The sequence below is a fragment of the Musca autumnalis genome, unplaced genomic scaffold (assembly GCF_047663935.1).
Source record: "Musca autumnalis isolate F117 unplaced genomic scaffold, ASM4766393v1 scaffold_4, whole genome shotgun sequence".
Classification (NCBI taxonomy): Eukaryota; Metazoa; Arthropoda; class Insecta; order Diptera; family Muscidae; genus Musca; species Musca autumnalis.
This window is the reverse complement of record NW_027411977.1, coordinates 218,687,709-218,710,197: the sequence shown is the minus strand read 5'-3', so window position 1 is coordinate 218,710,197 and position 22,489 is coordinate 218,687,709. Positions and strand designations below refer to the sequence as shown.

The window sequence follows — 22,489 nt, the reverse complement described above, 5'->3', positions numbered from 1 at the left end:
TTTGGTGTCAATGAGGCAAAGGTTCTACACAAAATTTCACTATGAGTCACTGAGTAAAAAATGGCTGTAGCTATTACCCATCTTCCTGAAAATTACAGTATCGCTGGCAATTTGCCTCATAAATATACATTTTTTTTGAATTTAAATTTCGGCTATTGAATGTGGTTTTAGGAGGTATCTCAGTATCGATGGAAATTTGCTTACAAAAATATATTTTTTTTTGTTTGCAATTAGAAATATGTCAAATTGACCCACAGAACTTCGTCTAAGGAGGTTGTTATCAATGGAATAAATTTTCTACACAAAATTTCACTATCAATCACTGAGTGGAGAATAGCCGTAACTATGACGCATCTTCCAGAAGGTTTCAGCATCGGAGAAAATTTGTCTATAAAATATTTTCATTTTGTTGTATTTTAAAATAATGGCAAATTGACCCACTGTACGTGGTTTTAGGAGGTTGGTGTCAATGGAACAAAAGTTCTACACAAAATTTCGCTATGAGTTTCAGAGTAACAAACATTTGTAGCTATTACCCATCTTCCAGAAAATCTCAGTATCGATGGAAATTTGCTTACAAAAATATATTTTTTTGTTTGCAATTTGAAATATGTCAAATTGACCCACAAAACTTCGTCTAAGGAGGTTCGGATCAATGGAATAGATTTTCTACACAAAATTTCACTATCAATCACTGAGTGGAAAATAGCCGTAACTATGACCCATCTTCCAGAAGATTTCAGTATCGGTGAAAATTTTTTTACAAAATATTTTTATTTTGTTGCATTTTAAAATAATGACAAATTGACCCACTGTACGTGGTTTTAGGAGGTTGGTGTCAATGGAACAAATGTTCTAGACAAAATTTTGCTATGAGTCTCCGAGTAACAAACATTTGTAGCTATGTCCCATCTTCCAGAAAATCTCAGTATCGATGGAAATTTGCTTACAAAAATATATTTTTTTGTTTGCAATTTGAAATATGTCAAATTGACCCACAAAACTTCGTCTAAGGAGGTTCGGATCAATGGAATAGATTTTCTACACAAAATTTCACTATCAATCACTGAGTGGAAAATAGCCGTAACTATGACCCATCTTCCAGAAGGTTTCAGTATCGGTGAAAATTTGTCTATAAACTATTTTTATTTTGTTGCATTTTAAAATAATGGCAAATTGACCCACTGTACGTGGTTTTAGGAGGTTGGTGTCAATGGAACAAAAGTTCTACACAAAATTTCGCTATGAGTTTCAGAGTAACAAACATTTGTAGCTATTACCCATCTTCCTGAAAATTACAGTATCAGTGCAATTTGTCTCTAAATAATAATTTTTATTTTATTTGATTTTGGGATAATGACAAATTGACACATTGGAAGTAGTTTTAGGGCTTTGGTGTCAATGAGGCAAAGGTTCTACACAAAATTTCACTATGAGTCACTGAGTAAAAAATGGCTGTAGCTATGACCCATCTTCCAGAAAATCTCAGTATCGTTGGAAATTTGTCTCTAAATAATAATTTTTATTTTATTTGATTTTGGAATAATGACAAATTGACCCATTGGAAGTAGTTTTAGGACTTCGGTGTCAATGAGGCAAAGGTTCTACACAAAATTTCACTATGAGTCACTGAGTAAAAAATGGCTGTAGCTATGACCCATCTTCCAGAAAATCTCAGTATCGTTGGAAATTTGTCTCTAAATAATAATTTTTATTTTATTTGATTTTGGAATAATGACAAATTTACCCATTGGAAGTAGTTTTAGGACTTTGGTGTCAATGAGGCAAAGGTTCTAAACAAATTTTCACTATGAGTCACTGAGTAAAAAATGGCTGTAGCTATGACCCATCCTCCAGAAAATCTCAGTATCGTTGGAAATTTGTCTCTAAATAATAATTTTTATTTTATTTGATTTTGGAATAATGACAAATTTACCCATTGGAAATTTCACTATGAGTCAGTGAGTAAAAAATGGCTATAGCTATGACCCATCTTCCAGAAAGTTACAGTATCGGTGGCAATTTGTCTCCTAATAATAATTTTTATTTTATTTGATTTTGTAATAGTGACAAATAGACCCATTGGAAGTAGTTTTAGGACTTTGGTGTCAATGAGGCAAAGGTTCTACACAAAATTTCACTATGAGTCACTGAGTAAAAAATGGCTGCAGCTATTACCCATCTTCCAGAAAATTGCAGTATCGGTGACAATTTGTCTCTAAATAATAATTTTTATTTTATTTGATTTTGGGATAATGACAAATTGACCCATTGGAAGTAGTTTTAGGACTTTGGTGTCAATGAGGCAAAGGTTCTACACAAAATTTCACTATGAGTCACTGAGTAAAAAATGGCTGTAGCTATTACCCATCTTCCTGAAAATTACAATATCGGTGGCAATTTGCCTCATAAATATTCATTTTTTGGCATTTAAAATTTGGCTGTTGAACGTGGTTTTAGGAGGTTGGTATCAATATTCTACACAAAATTTCACTAAGGGTCATAGAGTACAAAATAGCTGTAACTATTACCCATCTTCCAAAAAATGCCAGTATCGGGAACAATTTGCCTACAAAAATTGTAGGTTTGTTGCAATTTAGAAAAATGCCAAATTGTCCCACAGAACTCTGTCTAAGGTGGTTGGTATCAATGGAACAAAGATTCTACACAATTTTCCACTATGAGTCACTGAGTAAAAGAAAGCTGTAACTATGACCCATCTTCTCGAAAATTTCAGCATCAACGACAATTTGTCTATAAAGTATTTTATTTTGTTAAATTTCAGAATAAAGGCAAATTGACCCACTGTACGTGGTTTTAGGCGGTTGGTGTCAATGGAACAAATGTTCTATACATAATTTTAATCTGAGTCACTGAATAGAATATAGCTGTAGCTATTATCCATCTTCCAGAAAATGCAGGTTAGATTATATTTTGCCTATAAACAAATATTTTTTTTTTTTTTGAATTTTTGAAATATTTCAAATTGAGCCATAGTATTTGGTTTTGGAAGCTTGATGTCAATGGAGCAAATGTTCTAGACAACATTTCACTATGGGCCACTATGTAAAAAATATCTTTATCTATGTTCCATCTTCCAGAAAATATCATTATCGATGGCAAGTTGCCCATAAACAACTTTAGTGCGTTGCAATTTAGAATAATGGCAAACTGACGCATTGTACGCTATTTTTGGACTTTGGGATCAATGGAGGCAAAATTCTACACAAAATTTCACTATTATTCACCTAACAAAATTTATTTGTATCTATGACCCATTCACCAGAAACTATCTGAATGCGATGAGTAAAAAAACAATATTTGTTGGTGAATTTTGTACGTTTTCGGATTCGGGACATTTTGTTTAAGAAAACATAACTTAGAGTGTAGTGCCAATGGGAAATATATTCTACATTAAATTTCACTATAGGCCCTCGAACAAAAGAAATCTCTAGCTTTGCTGCATCTAACAAAATCCCTTACCCAAAGATCAAAATAAGAAGTTCACAATTTGTCAAAATTTGTCGGTGAAGTTTGAATGTTTTTCAAATCGGGACATTTTCTCCAAGAAAACATAACTCTAGAGGAATAGTGTCAATGGGAATTATATTCTACATCACATATTACTATAGGTCCCTAAAGAAAATAAATCTCTAGATTTGCTTCACATACTAAAATTCCATTAACCAAACATCAAAAAAGCTGTTGACAGTTTGTACATCAAATTCCACAAGAGGGGGTCCCCAAACAAAAGAAATCTCTGGCGTTACTTCATCTACAAATATCCCTTACCCAAGGACTTAAAAAAATCTTTAACAGTTTATTTAATTTCTACCTACTTTTCCTTACATTACAGCACGCATGGATCGTTATAATCACGATTTGGGTGGTGAAGAAGATACTGACGATACAGATGATACACCTGTTTTTGGTTCCTTCTCTTCGTATACACCACAATATCGCAAGCAACATTATTCATGGTCACGTACCACATCGGCTTCGTCGACAACATCTGTGGCCTCTTCAACATCACAAAATAATCCAACTGCTGCTACAACAACGGTGCAACAAACAACAACAGGTGGTACATTGACGACCACAACAATTACAGCATCATCAACGACATCGACAACAACAAAAACAGAAACTAAATTAATGGTTACAGAAAGTTCTTCATCACCCACAAATACTGTGGATTCAGTGGCCAAGTGTCGTAAAGTTTCAGCACCATTGGCTGCTGCCAACAGCGGCAGTAGTAGCAGCAACAACAGTATAACAACAATTAGTACAATAAATCAACATATGGTCAATAAGGTATTGACCACACCACAGTTGAGGAAAATTGAGGTTAGAATGAAAATGATTTTATTCTTTAAAAACTTTTTGAGTTCAATTTTCTATATTTTTTAGCTCTCCACAACCTGTGTTAAGGTTCCCTCAACCCCAGATGCAGACTATTTACCAGAATTATTGCACAACGTTACCATTGGCAATGACAATGAACTGCGTTTGTTAAATCAGTTCTTGCGACAACCGGGAGGGGCAAATCTCCCGTCCAGCCAACACCAGCAGCAACACAATAGTTTGGCTTTACAACCCATTAAGCCGGAAAGACATCACCATCGCCACAGTATGCCACCAAATACTACAACAATAATTACCACACCAGCAACACCACCAGCAGCCATGGTCAATGCTCCCGTTGAAGTGGGACAACAACAACAAACCACCACCATTTCCTCAAATAAATCTCAAACTAATTCTGGTTCTTCAACTGCAAGTAGCTGTTCAACAACGGCTGCCGTATCGGTAGTGGATACAAAATCAACAAATAACACAACTTCGTCCACCAACACCACCTCAAGTACAACAACAACAATAGCAACAATAAAAACTGCAAATCCTTCTTTTATTTCAACAATAACCACCGAACGTAAACTTGCCGATACTCATAAGTTAGCACGCAGTACACCGGAATCATCACAGACAGACAGTGATGATTTCTCACCTCAAATAGCACGTAAACGTAAGGGTGTATGTGCCCGTGATATATTGCCAAGATTCTCAATATCGATAGAAGATGAGACCATAAGTGGCGGCTCTTCATCGGCCGAGAATACACGAGAACAATCGCCATTGGCATTGCAACATCAAAAGTCCATTGATAGTCACATTGCCGCCACGAAAAATCATCGTTCTCGTTCGTCCATTGTGAAATCAGCCTCTGCATTGGGTCTATCGTTAATGTCATCAGCCAGTAAGTATAATATGATGGTGATAGTGGGGATTTCATTCCCAACTATATTTTCTGTTTTCTTTTAGTTGACAATGTCCAGTTGGCCCAACAATTGTGCAACATCACAGCTGGCATACAATCTCCCAGCAGTGTAACAGCCGGTGCTGGTGGTGGCGGTGGAGGTTCTAGCACCGCCTCATCACGAGACACCTCACCCTGCCGTGAACTTTCACCCTTGGTTACAAATCTCAAGCCACCGATTATTATTAGGCGTGGTCCACGTGGTTTTGGTTTCACGGTACACACAATACGTGTGTATTATGGCGATACCGATTTCTATACCATGCATCACTTAGTAATGGCGGTGGATGAGGGTAGTCCTGCTTTTGAGGCTGGCCTTAGACCAGCTGATCTTATAACACATGTTAATGGTGAAACGGTGCAAGGTCTGTTCCATACTCAGGTCTTGCAGTTGTTGTTAAGTGGTGGTGAACATGTCACCCTGAGGGCCACACCCTTAGAACATACCAGCATTCAAAGTGGTGGACGCAAGCGGGATTTGATGCAAAGTAAGCTGGCCAAAAAGGGTGTTAATCGTCAAAAGAAACAAACCAAGAAGGAGCATGATAAGAAAAGGAAAACTTCATTGTTTAGACGCATTAGCAATAAGAGAGCCTCGGCGGAAATACAGCAGGTGAGTTTTTTTTTCAATTCTAATCGGGTTTTCAATTAATTACTTGTTGTTCTTTCCTTGCAGATGGCTGCTGGCATAAATTCTCCCACAACACCCTCAGCTGTGGGTTCCGCCATTGGTAGGAATTTATCTCCTTTGGATTCATCATATCATAGTAGTAGTTGTTGTCAATCAGCGGCCACCTCATCGCAATCAACATCACCTTCATCATCCTCTCCCAATACACCAACGGGTGGTGGTGCGGCGGCTGCCAACAATGTTTCTGGTCCCGGCAATAACACCGGTGTAGGATTTGTTAGCACTTCGAATGCAGTACTATTACCAATTGCAGGTTCAGTTAGTGGAGCAGCCACTGCAGGAGGGGCTCCCGTTGTGGGCGCTATCGGCAATATACCAGGTTTGCTTTTTTAGAATTTTTTAACACTTTAAACTTTCTTAATTCCCTACATCCGCCTCTTAGTTTCACCAACATCGGTGCCACAATTGTATCAACGACCCTCAACTCTACATGGGCTGAAACACAAGCTACACACTGGTTGTGCTGGTAACACTACCGTTTGTCCCACTGGTTCAGGTGTTAAATCTTTACATACAAATTCCACAGCATCCATGCCTAATCGCCGTAAATCTGTAGGTCATATTCCACTATCACCGTTGGCTAGAACACCTTCACCATCACCATTACCTTCTTCGCCCACACGGTCCCCATCGCCGCTGGCCTTTCCGTTGATTGGCCATCAGCCAGGTTCTTCGAATACAACACAGTCGTATAGTCCAGGTGGATCATTGCCAGTGGTACAGACGGTAACGGCAGGTTCAAAGAAGACTGGTTTTGTGCGCACAAAATCATCAGAGCCCAGCTCACCATTGCTACGACGAGCCCTGTCACCAGATCGTTTGCATCCACGTAGTGCAGAAACAAAATGCACCTTGATTTCTCCACTATGTTGTTCGCCACCCATAAAACAACCACAAAGGGTTATTGGTGGAGTATGGCGTCCTAATAACAACAACAATGCGGCGACAAATAATACTTCAGGTCCCAACAATCCAAATAATGCTTGTGTTCCTATGGCAAGTGGTGCGGCAGCAGTTGGAACAGGATTAAATAATACCACGTTACCACCTATAACCGCCGCACATTATTCACAACAATCTACCACCTTATCCTCCACCACCTTGTCTTCTACATCATCAGCTTGTAGTCGTTTGATTGAACAGTGCGAACAACATTTATCATCATCCTCTAATTCGAGCCTCAACTCGAACAACACCACCACCTGCACCAACAATACCATTATTGAAGATACTATTATGTGTGATATTTCACAAAGTTCTGCTAGTTCTAATTCTACTAATCCATCTGCTCTAGTAAGTACACCATCCGGTATGGTATTACCTGGTGAAATGATGTTACCTCGCATTGCTGAAGAGAAAGATTCACCCACCAGTACATCGGAATCTACAACACCGGGATTTATGATGCAAACCATAGCTGAACATCATGAGGGCGGCACCGGTGGTGATGAACCTTTGAATGAAAGGGATAAAGATAAGCAGCAGCAACAACAACAGCAAGGGGATAATAAAATGGATATCAGTTCATCACCATCATCAATGGCGACTTCAACAGCGTCGGGAACTAAAGATGGCGGAAATAAAACGAAATGCAACGAAAGCAGTAAGTAAATTATTGCAGTTTTTTATTTTCTTCAGAGTAGTCTGGGGTCGAATGTGGAAGAAGAAAAAGTTAAACCATGGTTGATATAGATTTCTAAAAAAGGGTATAATGGAAGTAGGCCAGAGATGTTTTGTAGATGATTTTGGATGTCACAAGTTTTGTAAATAAGTTCTATGCTTTTTCTTCCTTTTGTATTTTATCTTCTTCTTTTCAAAAGCATGGCAACATAGTTGAAAGAATAAAGAATTACTTCGAAATAAAAAAAAAAAATTGGGGGTTATAATGAATGAAATTTCCCCGTGAGTTTTGTTTTTCCGCCGTTGCAACTTAAGGGAGAAAGTAAAAAAATTCACTGAGAATTGCCGTTCATGATAACCCCCATTGTTTTGTAAAAAACCCTAACTTATGGTCTGTTCCAGAACATGCAAGAAGCTACTATTTTTTACTACGAAAACATTTTTTCCTTTATGTTATCGGAAATAATAGTTCAAATTAGTAGATCTTTGCAGTTCTGGAACAGACCATTGGACCAGGATTTATAATGCCAACTCTTATGTCTACAAAATTTCTTTTTCTTTTAACATTAAGCATTGTGTAGATTTTAACCAACTTCGAAAATAGTTCAAAATTAACCAACAAATTTAATTTTTTGGCTTTTACCACCCAATTTAACAGCTATATTTTTATGCCATCCTCTTGAATATATCGATATCTTTTGTTCGGGAACCCCTAGTGAAATTTGATGTAGAAAAAATTTTCCATTGATGACTTAACTCTAAAATGAAGAGATAGATAAGAATTCTGCCAATTTCATAAACGTTACAAAATTATCCTAAAAATAGCTTTATCTTTTAACCAATTTGGGACAGATATTTTTATGACATCTATCAAATCTACAGTTTTCGTTTGTTCGGGGACCCATAGTGAAATTCAGTGTAGAAAATCTTTTCCATTGATGACTTATCTCAAAAATGCAGTCTTAGGGGAAAATTCCGTCTATTTCGAAATTGAAACAAAAATAACCTAAAAAATATTTTTGTCCAATTTGGAACAGATATTTTTGTGATATTTGTTATATATACAGTTTTCATTTCTTCGATGACCTATGGTGAAATTTGATGTAGAACATTTCTTCCATTCATGACTTGTGGCCAAAGTGAAGACTTGGGGGAGAAATCTGTTAATTTCCAAAACAGTATAAAATTAACCTAAAAATTACTTTTACTTATTGGAACAGATATTTTCCTGATATCTGTTACATCTAGACTTTTCATTTATTCGGCGATCTATAGTGAAATTTGATGTAGACATCTTTTCCATTCATGACTTGTTGCTAAAATGAAGAGTTGATGCAGAAATCAGTCAAATTAGGAAACGATTCAAAATAACCTAAAAATATGTTTTCTTTTACCCATTTTGGAACTGATATTTTACATGTATCTATTATACGTAGTGTTTTCGTTTGTTTGGCTACCCATAGTGAATTTTGATGTAGAACATTTTTTCATTGATGACTTGTTCACAAAATGAAGAGTTGGTGGACAAATCCGTAAATATCGAAAACGATAAATATAAACCTAAAAAATATTTTAAACTATTACACAATTTGGGAAGGCCATTTTTAGGTTTTCGTTTGTTCGGTGATCCATAGTGAAATTTCATGTAGAACATCTTTTCCATTCATGACTTGTGGCCAAAATGAAGACTTGGGAGAGAAATCCGTCAATTTCCAAAACAGTATAAAATTAACCTCAATATGACTTTTTCTTATTTTGGAACATATATTTTCCTGATATCTGTTACATCTAGACTTTTCATTTATTCGGGGACCTATAGTGAAATTTGATGTAGAAATCTTTTCATGACTTGTTGCTAAAATGAAGTGTTTCGAGAACGATTCAAAATAACCTAAAAATATGTTTTCTTTTACCCATTTTGGAACTGATATTTTATTGGTGTCTATTATACCTAGTGTTTTCGTTTGTTTGATAACCTATGGTGAATTTTGATGTAGAACATTTTTTCCATTGATGACTTGTTGACAAAATGAAGAGTTGGTGGAAAAAAATCCGTAAATTTCGAAAACGATAAATATAAACCTAAAAAATATTTTTAACTATTACACAATTTGGAAGGGCTATTTTTAGGATATCTGTTGCATCTACGGTTTTCGTTTGTTCGGTGACCCTTTGTGAAATTTCATGCAGAATATTTTTTCCATTCATGACTTGTGGCCAAAATGAAGACTTGGGGGAGAAATCCGTCAATTTTCGAAACAGTATAAAATTAACTTAAAATGACTTTTACTTATTTTGGAACAGATATTTTCCTGATATTTGTTACATCTAGACTTTTCATTTATTCGGCGACCTATAGTGAAATTTGATGTAGAAATCTATTTCATTCATGACTTGTTGCTAAAATGAAGTTTTGGTGCAGAAATCAGTCAATTTCGAAAACAATTCAAAATAACCTAAAAATATGTTTTCTTTTACCCATTTTGGAACTGATATTTTACTGGTGTCTATTATAACTAGTGTTTTCATTTCTTTGATGACCTATGGTGAAATTTGATGTAGAACATTTCTTCCATTGATGACTTCTATCTATAATGAAAAACTGCGGGAGAATTCCTTTAATTTCGAATATGCAGCTAAATTAACCTAAAAAATATTTTTATCTTTTACCCAATTTGGAATAGCTATTTTCAGGATATCTACTGAAACTACAGTTTTTGTCTGTTCGGGAACCTAGGGTGAAATTTATTGTAGAAAATTTCTTCCATTGATGACTTCTCTCTATAATGAAAAACTGGGGGAGAATTTCGTTAATTTGGAATATGCAGCTAAATTAACCTAAAATATATTTTTATTTTTTACCCAATTTGGAACAGCTATTTTCAGGATATCTGTTGTATCTACAGTCTTCGGTTGGTTGGGGACCCATACTGAAATTTGATGTAGAAAATTTCTTCAATTGATGACTTCTCTCTATAATAAAAAACTGGGGGAGAATTTCGTTAATTTCGAATATGCAGCTAAATTAACCTAAAAAATATTTTTATCCTTTACCCAATTTGGAACAGCTGTTTCCAGGATAACTACTGAAACTACAGTTTTCGTCTCTTCGGGAACCGAGGGTGAAATTTATTGTAGAAAATTTCTTCCATTGATGACTTCTCTCTATAATGAAAAACTGGGGGAGAATTTCGTTAATTTCGAATAAGCAGCTAAGTTAACCTAAAACAATGTTTTTATCTTTTATCTGCTAAAATGAAGAGTTGGCTCAGAAATCAGTCAATATCGAAAACGATTTAAAATAACCTAAAAATATGTTTTCTTTTACCCATTTTGGAACTGATATTTTACTGGTGTCTATTATACGTAGTGTTTTCGTTTGTTTGGGTACCCATAGTGAATTTTGATGTAGAACATTTTTTCCATTGATGACTAGTTCTAAAAATGAAGAGTTGGTGGACAAATCCGTAAATTTCGAAAGCGATAAATATAAACCTAAAAAATATTTTTAACTATTACACAGTTTGGAACGGCTATTTTTAGGATATCTGTTGTATCTACGGTTTTCGTTTGTTCGGTGACCCTTTGTGAAATTTCATGTAGAATATTTTTTCCATTCATGAGTTGTGGCCAAAAAGAAGACTTGGGGGAGAAATCCGCCAATTTCCAATACAGTATAAAATTAACCTAAAAATGACTTACTTATTTTGGAACAAATATTTTCCTGATATCTGTTACATCTAGACTTTTCATTTATTCGGGGACCTATAGTGAAATTTGATGTAGAAATCTTTTCCCACTCATGACTTGTTGCTAAAATGTCAGTCAATTTCGAAAACGATTCAAAATAACCTAAAAATATGTTTTCTTTTACCCATTTTGGAACTGATATTTTGCTGGTGTATATTACACCTAGTGTTTTCGTTTGTTTGGGTACCCATAGTGATTTTTGATGTAGAGCATTGTTTCCATTGGTGACTAGTTCTCAAAATGAAGAGTTGATGGACAAAACTATAAATATAAACCTAAAAAATATTTTTAACTATTACACAATTTGGAACGGCTATTTTTAGGATATCTGTTGTATCTACGGTTTTCGTTTGTTTGGTGATCCATAGTGAAATTTCATGTAGAATATTTTTTCCATTCATGACTTGTGGCCAAAATGAAGACTTGGGGGAGAAATCCGTCAATTTCCAAAACAGTATAAAATTAACCTAAAAATGTCTTTTACTTATTTTGGAACAAATATTTTCCTGATATCTGTTACATCTAGACTTTTCATTTCTTCGATGACCTATGGTGAAATTTGATGTAGAACATTTCTTCCATTGATGACTTCTATCTATAATGAAAAACTGGTGATCCACATTGAAATTTGATGTAGAATAATTTTCGCTTTGATGACTTCTCTCTAAAATAAAGACTTGGGGAAAATTTCTTCACTCTTGTACTACTGCCTTTATTATATACATATTTTATTAATATTTCAATTCTAATTTCTTCTTCTTTCTCTTTTCTATTTCTTCTTTCCCTCTAGCAACTGTAGATACTGCTTCTAAACATACAAAATTAACTACGCAACAAACTAATACTAATACAACAACTACTACTCATACTTCTACTACTGTTATTGGTTGTAGCAGCAGTAGTAGTAATACCACTAAACCCTCTCAACAAACTACTAAAATAAATACCACCAACAGCATCAGCAGCAGTCACCAACTGGGGAGATCATCAAAATCTCCAATAAACACAACTGCAACTAGCACCACTTCATCAGCAAGTTCAAAACGTGAACAATTTTCGGCAAGTTCAAGTCATGGTTCTTCTGGAAGTGTGACTGGTGGTGCCACAACAAAAACAACATCATCAACAACAGGTGGTAAACAAAAGAAATAAAAATGTGAAATTAACTAAAAAAAAGTATTTGAAAACGAAAAAATTGTTGGTTAAAAAATTATATTTTTTAAAATGGTAGTGAAACAAACAAATTTGAAATACCTATTATTTTCTCTTGGCAAATAATGGAATTTTTCCTACAAATTTAGGGTTTGCTAATTAAATACTAAAAGCAACAAAACAAACAACAATTATTAAGTGTTTATCTTTTCTCTCTCATTAGGAAATTAATTATTAACAAAAATATTTTTAAACAAAATTAAAAAGCAAAGCAAAACAAACAAACCTATTACATACTATACGATATATATACATACTCTTAATCTATACAGTTATATAAACAAAAAACAAAACTAAAATATTATTACAAAACATATTTTGATTGCCATATTCATAAAACAAACAAACCAACTTATAAACAATAGATTTCTAACTTATTATAAATACTACTATATAAGAGATTTATAAGAGAGTATAAGAAACAAAGAAGAAAAAAAGAGAAAACAATTTTTGAAACGCTTTACCAAGTACTTCGCGTACCGTAAAACAAACAAAAAAATCAACAAACTATAAAATATACTTTGGAATTACTTTTTAAAATTTATAAGTATATTTCAGCAAAGTACGTACCCCCTCTCTCTCTTTCCTATAAAAGTAAGTTTATTAAATGTCCGTGAAATTTAAGACAAGCAAAACAAACAAACTTTTCTTTATAGCCTCCCCTTTTATTATAAATATGTTTCCTGTTGTAATTTTTATTTTATTTTGTTTTCTCATTTTTTTCCACCATTATGTTTGCCTTTTTGTATTGTATTTATCTTTCACCCCTACCTTTAAACTATGGAGTTGTGCATTTGTGCAATATATTTAAAATTACAAAGCAAAACAACAAAACAGAATACAAAAATGATTAATAATTATGTTTAGCTTACAAAATTTAGAACAAAAAAATGAAGAAGAAAATGGCAAAACAACAACAAAAATTTAATGCTTTGTTAAAAAGTTTTGAATATTTAAAATAATAATAATAAAATATGCTTACAAGTATTTTAATAAACAAAAAACAAACAACATGTTTTGAATAACTTAAAAAAACAAACTAGAATATTTGTAAAACCTAACCTAAAAAGCGAACATGGCTAATAGCATGCGCATATGGACTCTTGTGGAGAAGGAGATGGAGAACATGATATTGTGAGCTGAATAAAGTAATCACTTCCAATGCAATGGTGACTTCGCTATCTGTCTATTTCGAAAACGACACAAAATAACCTACAAAATATGTTTTTCATTTACCCAATTTGGAACAGCTATTTTACTGGTATCTATTATATCTAGAGTTTTCGTTTGTTCGGGGACCCACATTGAAATTGGATGTAGAAAAACTTTTCCTCTGGCGACTTCGCTCTTACATGAAGAGTTCGGAGAGAAATACGTCTATTTCCAAAACGACACAAAATAACCCACAAAATATGTTTTTCATTTACCCAATTTGGATAGATATTTTACTGATATCTATTATATCTAGAGTTTTCGTTTGTTCGGGGACCCACATTGAAATTGGATGTAGAAAAACTTTTCCTCTGGTGACTTTGCTATTAAATGAAGAGTTTGGGGAGAAATCCTTTAATTTCGAAAACGACACAAAATAACCTACAAAATATGTTTTTCATTTACCCAATTTGGAATACATATTTTACTGATATCTATTATATCTATAGTTTTCGTTTGTTCGGGCACCCACATTGAAATTTGATTTAGAAAAACTTTTCCTCTGGTGACTTCGCTATTAAATGAAGAGTTTGGGGAGAAATCCGTTAATTTCGAAAACGACACAAAATAACATACAAAATATTTTTTTCATTAACCCAATATGGAACAGATATTTTACGGATATCTATTATATCTAGAGTTTTCGTTTGTTCGTGGACCCACATTGAAATTGGATGTAGAAAAACTTTTCCTCTGGTGACTTCGCTATTAAATGAAGAGTTTGGGCAGAAATCCGTTAATTTCGAAAACGACACAAAATAACCTACAAAATATGTTTTTCATTTACCCAATTTGGAACAGATATTTTACTGATATCTATTATATCTAGAGTTTTCGTTTGTTCGGGGACCCACATTGAAATTGAATGTAGAAAAACTTTTCCTCTGCTATTACATGAAGAGTTGGGGGAGAAATCGTTAATTTAGAAAATTCCTTATAAATTAAAAAAATATTTTTTTTTTTGTAAAAACCCCAATTTAAGTTTGGATTTATAATACTAACTCTTAAGTCTACAGATTTATTTTTGTCGGTGGCCTATAGTGGAATTTGATGGTGAATGTTTTTCCCTTTAGCTCCATCCTTCTAAGTTTAAGCATTGTAAAAGATTTTAATCAATTTCGAAAATGGTTCAAAATTTACCAAAAAAGGTCATTTTATGCTCTTTACCATCCAATTTGACAGCTATATTTTTATGCTATCCTCTTGAATATATCGATATCTTTTGTTCGGTAACCCATAGTGAAATTTGATGTAGAACATTTTCTCCATTGGTGACTTTTCACTAAAACGAATAGTTGGGTTAGAATTTGAACAATTTTGAAAAGCATATTTGTAAAATTAAGCAGAATATATTTTTATCTTTTAGCCAATTTGAATCAATTATTTTTATGATATCTATCAGATATATAGGTTTCGTTTCTTTGTGACCCATGGTGAAATTTGATGTAGAAAATCGTTTCCATTGATGGCTTTTTCTTAAAATAAAGTCGTGCGGAAAAATTCCGCCAATTTCGAAAAAGTTACAAAATAAGCCTAACAAAATTAATTTATCCAATTTGGAACAGGTATTTTTGGGACATTTGTTATATCTACGTTTTCATTTTTTCGGTGACATAAGGTGAAATTTGATGTAGAAAATTTCTTCCATTGATGACTTTTCGCTGGAACAAAGAGTTGGTTAAGAATTCCGTCATTTTCAAAAATATATATTTTACTGATATTTATTATATCTACAGTTTTCGTTCTTCGGCGACCCATAGTGAAATTGGATGTAAAAAACTATTCCTTTGGCCACTTCGTTCTTACGTGAAGAGTTAGGGGAGAAATCGTTACCAATTTGGGATACATATTTTACTAATATCTATTATATATAGAGCTTTCATTTGTTCGGTGATCATTTGTGAAATTTGGTGTAGAAGATCTTTTCCATTAATGAATTCTCGCTAAAATGAAGTTTTGGGGGAGAATTTGGTTAATTTCGGAAAAGATACATATCCAATTTGAAACCGATTTTTTGGGGTATTTGTTATATCTACACTTTTCATTTCTTCGGTGACCTATGGTAAGGTAAAATTTGATGTAGAACATTTCTTCCGTTGATGATTCTCGCTAAAATAAAGAGTTGGGAGAGACTTCCGTCAATTTCGATATTAACCCTAGAAAATTAACCTAAAAATAAAGTTTTATTTTCAACAAATTAGCGACAGATATTTTTATGATATCTATTATATCTATTTCTTCCATTGATGTCTTCTCTCCATAATGAACAACTGGGGGAGAATTCAGTTAATTTCGAATTATTTTTATTATTTTTATCTTTTACCCAATTTGGAATATCTATTTTCAGGATATCTATTGTATATAGAGTCTTCGTTTCTTCGGGAACCCTTGTTGAAATTTAATGTAGGAAATTTTATCCATTGATGACTTTTCGCTAAAACGATGATTTGGGTAAGAAATTCTTCAATTTCGAAAACGAAATAACCCAAAAAATATTTTTATCAGCTACCTAAATTGGATTGGGACAGATAGCTTTAGGATTTCTATGGTATCCACAGTTTTCGTTTGTTCGGTGACCCTTTGTGAAATTTCATGTAGAATATTTTTTCCATTCATGACTTGTGGCCAAAATGAAGGCTTGGTGGAGAAATCTGTCAATTTCCAAAACAGTATAAAATTAATCTAAAAATGTCTTACTTATTTTGGAACAGATATATTCCTGATATCTGTGACTTTTCATTTATTCGGGGACCTATAGTGAAATTTGATGTAGAAATCTTTTCCATTCATGACATGTTGCTAAAATGAAGAGTTGGTGCAGAAATCAGTCAATTTCGAAAACGTTTTAAAATAACCTGAAAATATGTTTTCTTTTACCCATTTTGTAACTGATATTTTACTGGTGTCTATTATAGCTAGTGTTTTGGTTTGTTTAGGTACCCATAGTGAATTTTGATGTAGAACATTTGTTCCATTGATGACTTGTTCTCAAAATGAAGAGTTGGTGGACAACTCCGTATATTTTGAAAACGATAAATATAAACCTAAAAAATATTTTTAACTATTACACAATTTGGAACGGCTATTTTTAGGATATCTGTTGCATCTATGGTTTTCGTTTGTTCGGTGACCCTTTGTGAAATTTCATGTAGAATATTTGTTCCATTCATGACTTGTGGCCAAAATTAAGACTTGGCGGAGAAATCCGTCAATTTCCAAAACAGTATAAAATTAACCTTAAGATGACTTTTACTTATTTTGGAACAGATATTTTCCTGATATCTGTTACATCTAGACTTTTCATTTATTCGGGGACCTATAGTGAAATTTGATGTAGAAATCTTTTCCCGTCATGACTTGTTGCTAAAATGAAGAGTTGGTGCAGAAATCAGTCAATTTCGAAAACGATTCAAAATAACCTAAAAATATGTTTTCTTTTACCCATTTTGGAACTGATATTTTACTGGTGTCTATTATACCTAGTGTTTTGGTTTGTTTGGGTACCCATAGTGAATTTTGATGTAGAACATTTTTTCCATTGATGACTTGTTCGCAAAATGAAGAGTTGGTGGACAAATCCGTAAATTTCGAAAACGATAAATATAAACCTAAAAATATTTTTAACTGTTACACAATTTGGAAGGGCTATTTTTAGGATATCTGCTGCATCTATGGGTTTCATTTGTTCGGTGACCCTTTGTGAAATTTCATGTAGAATATTTTTTCCATTCATGACTTGTGGCCAAAATGAAGACTTGGGGGAGAAATCTGTCAATTTCCAAAACAGTATAAAATTAACCTAAAAATGACTTTTACTTATTTTGGAACAGATATTTTCCTGATATCTGTTACATCTAGACTTTTCATTTATTCGGGGACCTATAGTGAAATTTGATGTAGAAATCTTTTCCATTCATGACTTGTTGCTAAAATGAAGAGTTGGCGCAGAAATCAGTCAATATCGAAAACGATTTAAAATAACCTAAAAAATATGTTTTCGTTTACCCATTTTGGAACTGATTTTTTACTGGTGTATATGAATATCTAGTGTTTTGGTTTGTTAGGGTACCCATAGTGAATTTTGATGTAGAACATTTTTTCCATTGATGACTACTTCTGAAAATGAAGAGTTGGTGGACAAATCCGTAAATGTCGAAAACGATAAAAATATTACAATTTGGAACGCCTATTTTTAGTATATCTGTTGCATCTACGGTTTTCGTTTGTTCGGTGATCCTTTGTGAAATTTCATGTAGAATATTTTTTCCATTCATGACTTGTGGCCAAAATGAAGACTTGGGGGAGAAATCTGTCAATTTGCAAAACAGTATAAAATTAACCTAAAAATGACTTTTACTTATTTTGGAACAGATATTTTCCTGATATCTATAACATCTAGCCTTTTCATTTATTCCGGGACCTATAGTGAAATTTGATGTAGAAATCTTTTCCATGCATGACTTGTTGCTAAAATTAAAAGTTGGTGCAGAAATCAGTCAATTTCGAAAACGATTCAAAATAACCTAAAAATATGTTTTCTTTTACCCATTTTGAAACTGATATTTTACTGGTGTCTATTATACCTAGTGTTTTCGTTTGTTTGGCTACCCATAGTGAATTTTGATGTAGAACATTTTTTCCATTGATAACTTGTTCTGAAAATGAAGAGTTGGTGGACAAATCCGTAAATTTTGAAAAGGATAAATATAAACCTAAACTATTTTTAACTACATATTACACAATTCGGAACGGCTATTTTTAGGATATCTGTTGTATCTACCGTTTTCGTTTGTTCGGTGACCCTTTGTGAAATTTCATGTAGAATATTTTTTCCATTCATGACTTGTGGCCAAAATGAAGACTTGGCGGAGAAATCCGTCAATTTGCAAAACAGTATAAAATTAACCTAAAAATGAATTATACTTATTTTGGAACAGATATTTTCCTGATATCTGTTACATCTAGACTTTTCATTTATTCGGGGACCTGTAGTGAAATTTGATGTAGAAATCCTTTCCATTCATTACTTGTTGCTAAAATGAAGAGTTGGTGCAGAAATCAGTCAATTTTGAAAACGATTCAAAATAATCTAAAAATATGTTTTCTTTTACCCATTTTGGAACTGATATTTTACTGGTGTCTATTATACCTAGTGTTTTCGTTTGTTTGGGTACCCATAGTGAATTTTGATGTAGAACATTTTTTCCGTTGATGATTTGTTCTCAAAATGAAGAGTTGGTGGACAAATCCGTAAATTTCGAAAACGATAAAATTAAACGTAAAAAATATTGTTAACTATTACACAATTTGGAACGGCTATTTTTAGGATATCTGTTGCATCTACGGTTTTCGTTTGTTCGGTGACCCTTTGTGACATTTCATGTAGAATATTTTTTCCATTCATGACTTGTGGCCAAAATGAAGACTTGGCGGAGAAATCCGTCAATTTCCATAACAGTATACAATTAACCTAAACAACAATTTGGAACGTCTATTTTTAGGATATCTGTTGCATCTATGGGTTTCGTTTGTTTGGTAATTTATAGTGAAATTTTATGTAGAAAATCTTTTCCATTGTTACATGAATAGTTGGAAATTTCAAAAGTACCACAAAATAGCTTACAAAATATTTTGAAAGTTGTCTTTATAGATTGACTTGAAGTCAGCCTTTATTACTAAATTTATCCATTTCATTTTCTCTCTTACAAGAGTTCTTTATGTGTTCTTCTCCACTTTTTTTTGATTGGATTTGAAAAGGTATAACAACAACAAAACTCAAACACCATTAAAAAATCAATGCAAATTACAAAATTTCTAAATAGAAATCAACGATTAGTCTTAAATAAATATAAACAAAATATACATACATATATGCATAAAACAAATATTGTAATATAGAAATAATTTGTTAACATAACCTATAAATAATTTATTATTTCAAAATAATGAATTAAAATTTGAATACATAACATATACATAAAAAAAATTCCATTAGTTTTGATGTGTTTATTTTTAAAAATTTATTTTGTCCATTTTTAATTATTTTTATGTTTAAAATTTACTTTATTTTTTTTTCTTCAGTTTTTTTTATACACAAATATTTTTTTGTTAAATTTTTTGAAGGAAAGTTTATATATTTTCCAAGCCTATGGGAGTAGAAAATTACAGCAATTTGGCAAACCCGATACCCTCCTTACGCCAACTTCCTACACACACTATTTTGATTTATACACATACATATGTAATTATAAAAATAAAGAGCCATGAAATTCCCTCTTAACCAAAGGGGAATTTCATTTGGTTTTAATTCAAGGAAGAAGACATTGTCGTTTAAATTTGTGTTAATTTTTTTTTTGTAGTTATACAACTTATTGTTATATCTCTTTTTTATGTTTATCCATTATGATTATTATATAAAGAATATATATATTCAAACATATATGTATTTTTTCTTGTTTTTTAATTCTAATTTTAAACTGTAATTAAAACAAATTATTATCATTTAAGAGTATACGCCCTCAACAACACGCCTCAAAAACCTATTGTCCTTCATATTCCCCCCACCCCAAAAAAAAAAACCCTCAACCCACCCACCTTATGTTGTAACTTTTTTGTTATACTTAGAAGAAAACTAAGTAAAAATCATCACAACCCCCACCCTTTAAATAACTGCTCCATATTACCTTCCCCCCAAAAAAACAGACAAACATTCAAAAATTGATAAATGTATTAAAAAAAACAAATACCTATCCCCCCATAATGACGTAGTAGTACATAGTAGTTGTAGAATATATATTATATGTTCGTTCAAAATCATTACTAAGTAAAAAACACACACACACACACAGACACAACAGATATGAAAAAAAAAACATTGAAAAAACAACCATATTTTTTGTAAATGTATCCTTGAAATACATCTAAAAAAAATAATGAATTTCTTTGTAGAATCTCTTTGAAAGAATACCGATGACTCCATAATATATTAAAAAAAGAACAACAACAACAATAAATAACAACATCAAAGTAAAATAACTTGCAATTTAAGAGTTTTATCAACAGCAACAAAACAAATTAATGTGTTTAAATGTATTTTTCGAAAAAAAGAGTTATGAAAAAAATATTACAAAAAAAATTAAACGAAACCACAACAAAAAACATCAAACAACAAACAAATTGTAAGCATTATTAAAAACGAATAACAACAAAATAAATTAAATGATATATTGCAGAGTATGCTATTAAAAAATAATGATAAATTTAAAAAAAAATAATAAAGCATATAACAAAGAAATAGAAAAAAAGCATGCAATCTTTTTATTTTAATAACCCTCGTTGTTAGCCTTGCATTTTAACTAAGGACTATATGAGGAATATTTTTGCAGAACATTATAAACCTGCAACAGAGGTGAATGCCAGAACATGCCGGAATAAGAGAATAAAGAAGAGGGATCAGATGGAGGTAGTTAGATAGAAGATTGAATGATATAGCCTAAGTTGACACGATGCACGGTGGTCGAAAGCACTGATCTAGCGGCGCGAAATTAATAACTTGCAAACGAATTGAGATACGTCACTGAAATTTGGCACAAACTCAGCTTGTACCTGTGGGTAATAATGGGCCAAATATGAACAATATAGGCTGATGTTTTGGTATAGCCCCCATATAACGGTACCTTAAGATTTTCGGTATTTTGAGGATTTAAGCCACAATTTCGTAGCAAATTACGTGTAATTTGGTACTTAGGGTTCCTAGAGGTCACAAAATATTTTCACCAAAAATTGTGGACATAGGAGGCACGTAACCGTACCTCCCAATTTTAGGTGTTTTGAATATCATGACCACATTTGTAAACCAACTTGGCTGTAATTTTGCATTCCGTGTTCTCACTGCGTATAAAATCTTCTTACAAAACATTTTCAACACGGATTTATGTTTCGATGTAGCTCATTTTATGGTACCCCCGATTCGTTGAATTTTTACTTGTTATCCCATATTTAAAAACATATTTAGCTATAATATGGTATTATAGTGTCTCCGGGGATAGAAATCCTCCTTGCAAACATTTCTCAAGATAGTTCCATATTTTGATTTAGCTCCCATACAAATGCACAGCTAAATTTGTATGAATTTCATGCAAAATCCCTTATTTTAAAAGTGCAGTCATCAAAAGATTTGCAAATATTTGCAGCCCAAATGTGGTTATTCCGTATCCAGAGAGTCCAATTTCATTTCACAAAAAATAATCGAACCTAAGTTCGGCCAAGTTTACAAGATGCACTCTATGGAACAAGCGCGTACAACCCATAAAAACACAAAAAATTGAATTTTTTTTGAAAATCTATTGCTATATAACTAAGTACCTCCAGACCCCAAACTAATTTTTATAATTTAAATCTCACCCTCTGCTATTAATTGAATATAAATCTTGTCCAGTTTCATTGCGAATGCATTTAACATTTAAACAAATATGAAGTTAATTTTTTTGCCAAAATTTTTTTAAATCTGATGCAACAAAAACTCTTGTATTTGATAGTGAATAACTGAGTGAATATTTACAACAACAAAAATTAAAAATCAAAATCTTTGTCTGCAAAGTGTCTGTAATCGATACAATGGAAAATATTTCGCAATTTTATAGTTCGATTTTTTGACTTTCGCGCCGCTAGATCAGTGGTTTCGACCA

At 32.7% G+C, this 22,489-nt stretch overlaps 1 protein-coding gene across 3 annotated transcripts in view; it reads left to right on the top strand.

Moving 5' to 3' along the window:
- Positions 1 to 12,883, top strand: part of dop (microtubule-associated serine/threonine (MAST) protein kinase dop) — a 71,819-nt gene extending 58,936 nt beyond the window's left edge. For 2 of the 3 annotated variants that reach the window (XM_073983248.1, XM_073983249.1), the window contains exons 6-11: positions 3,857 to 4,347; positions 4,411 to 5,257; positions 5,323 to 5,930; positions 5,994 to 6,327; positions 6,391 to 7,611; positions 12,169 to 12,883. In XM_073983248.1, coding sequence (XP_073839349.1) covers positions 3,857 to 4,347; positions 4,411 to 5,257; positions 5,323 to 5,930; positions 5,994 to 6,327; positions 6,391 to 7,611; positions 12,169 to 12,530 — 3,863 coding nt within the window. In that variant the 3' untranslated portion in view covers positions 12,531 to 12,883. The remainder of the gene's footprint in view (positions 1 to 3,856; positions 4,348 to 4,410; positions 5,258 to 5,322; positions 5,931 to 5,993; positions 6,328 to 6,390; positions 7,612 to 12,168) is intronic. The other variant, XM_073983250.1, reaches the window with a different exon arrangement.
- The last annotated feature ends 9,606 nt before the right edge of the window (positions 12,884 to 22,489 follow it).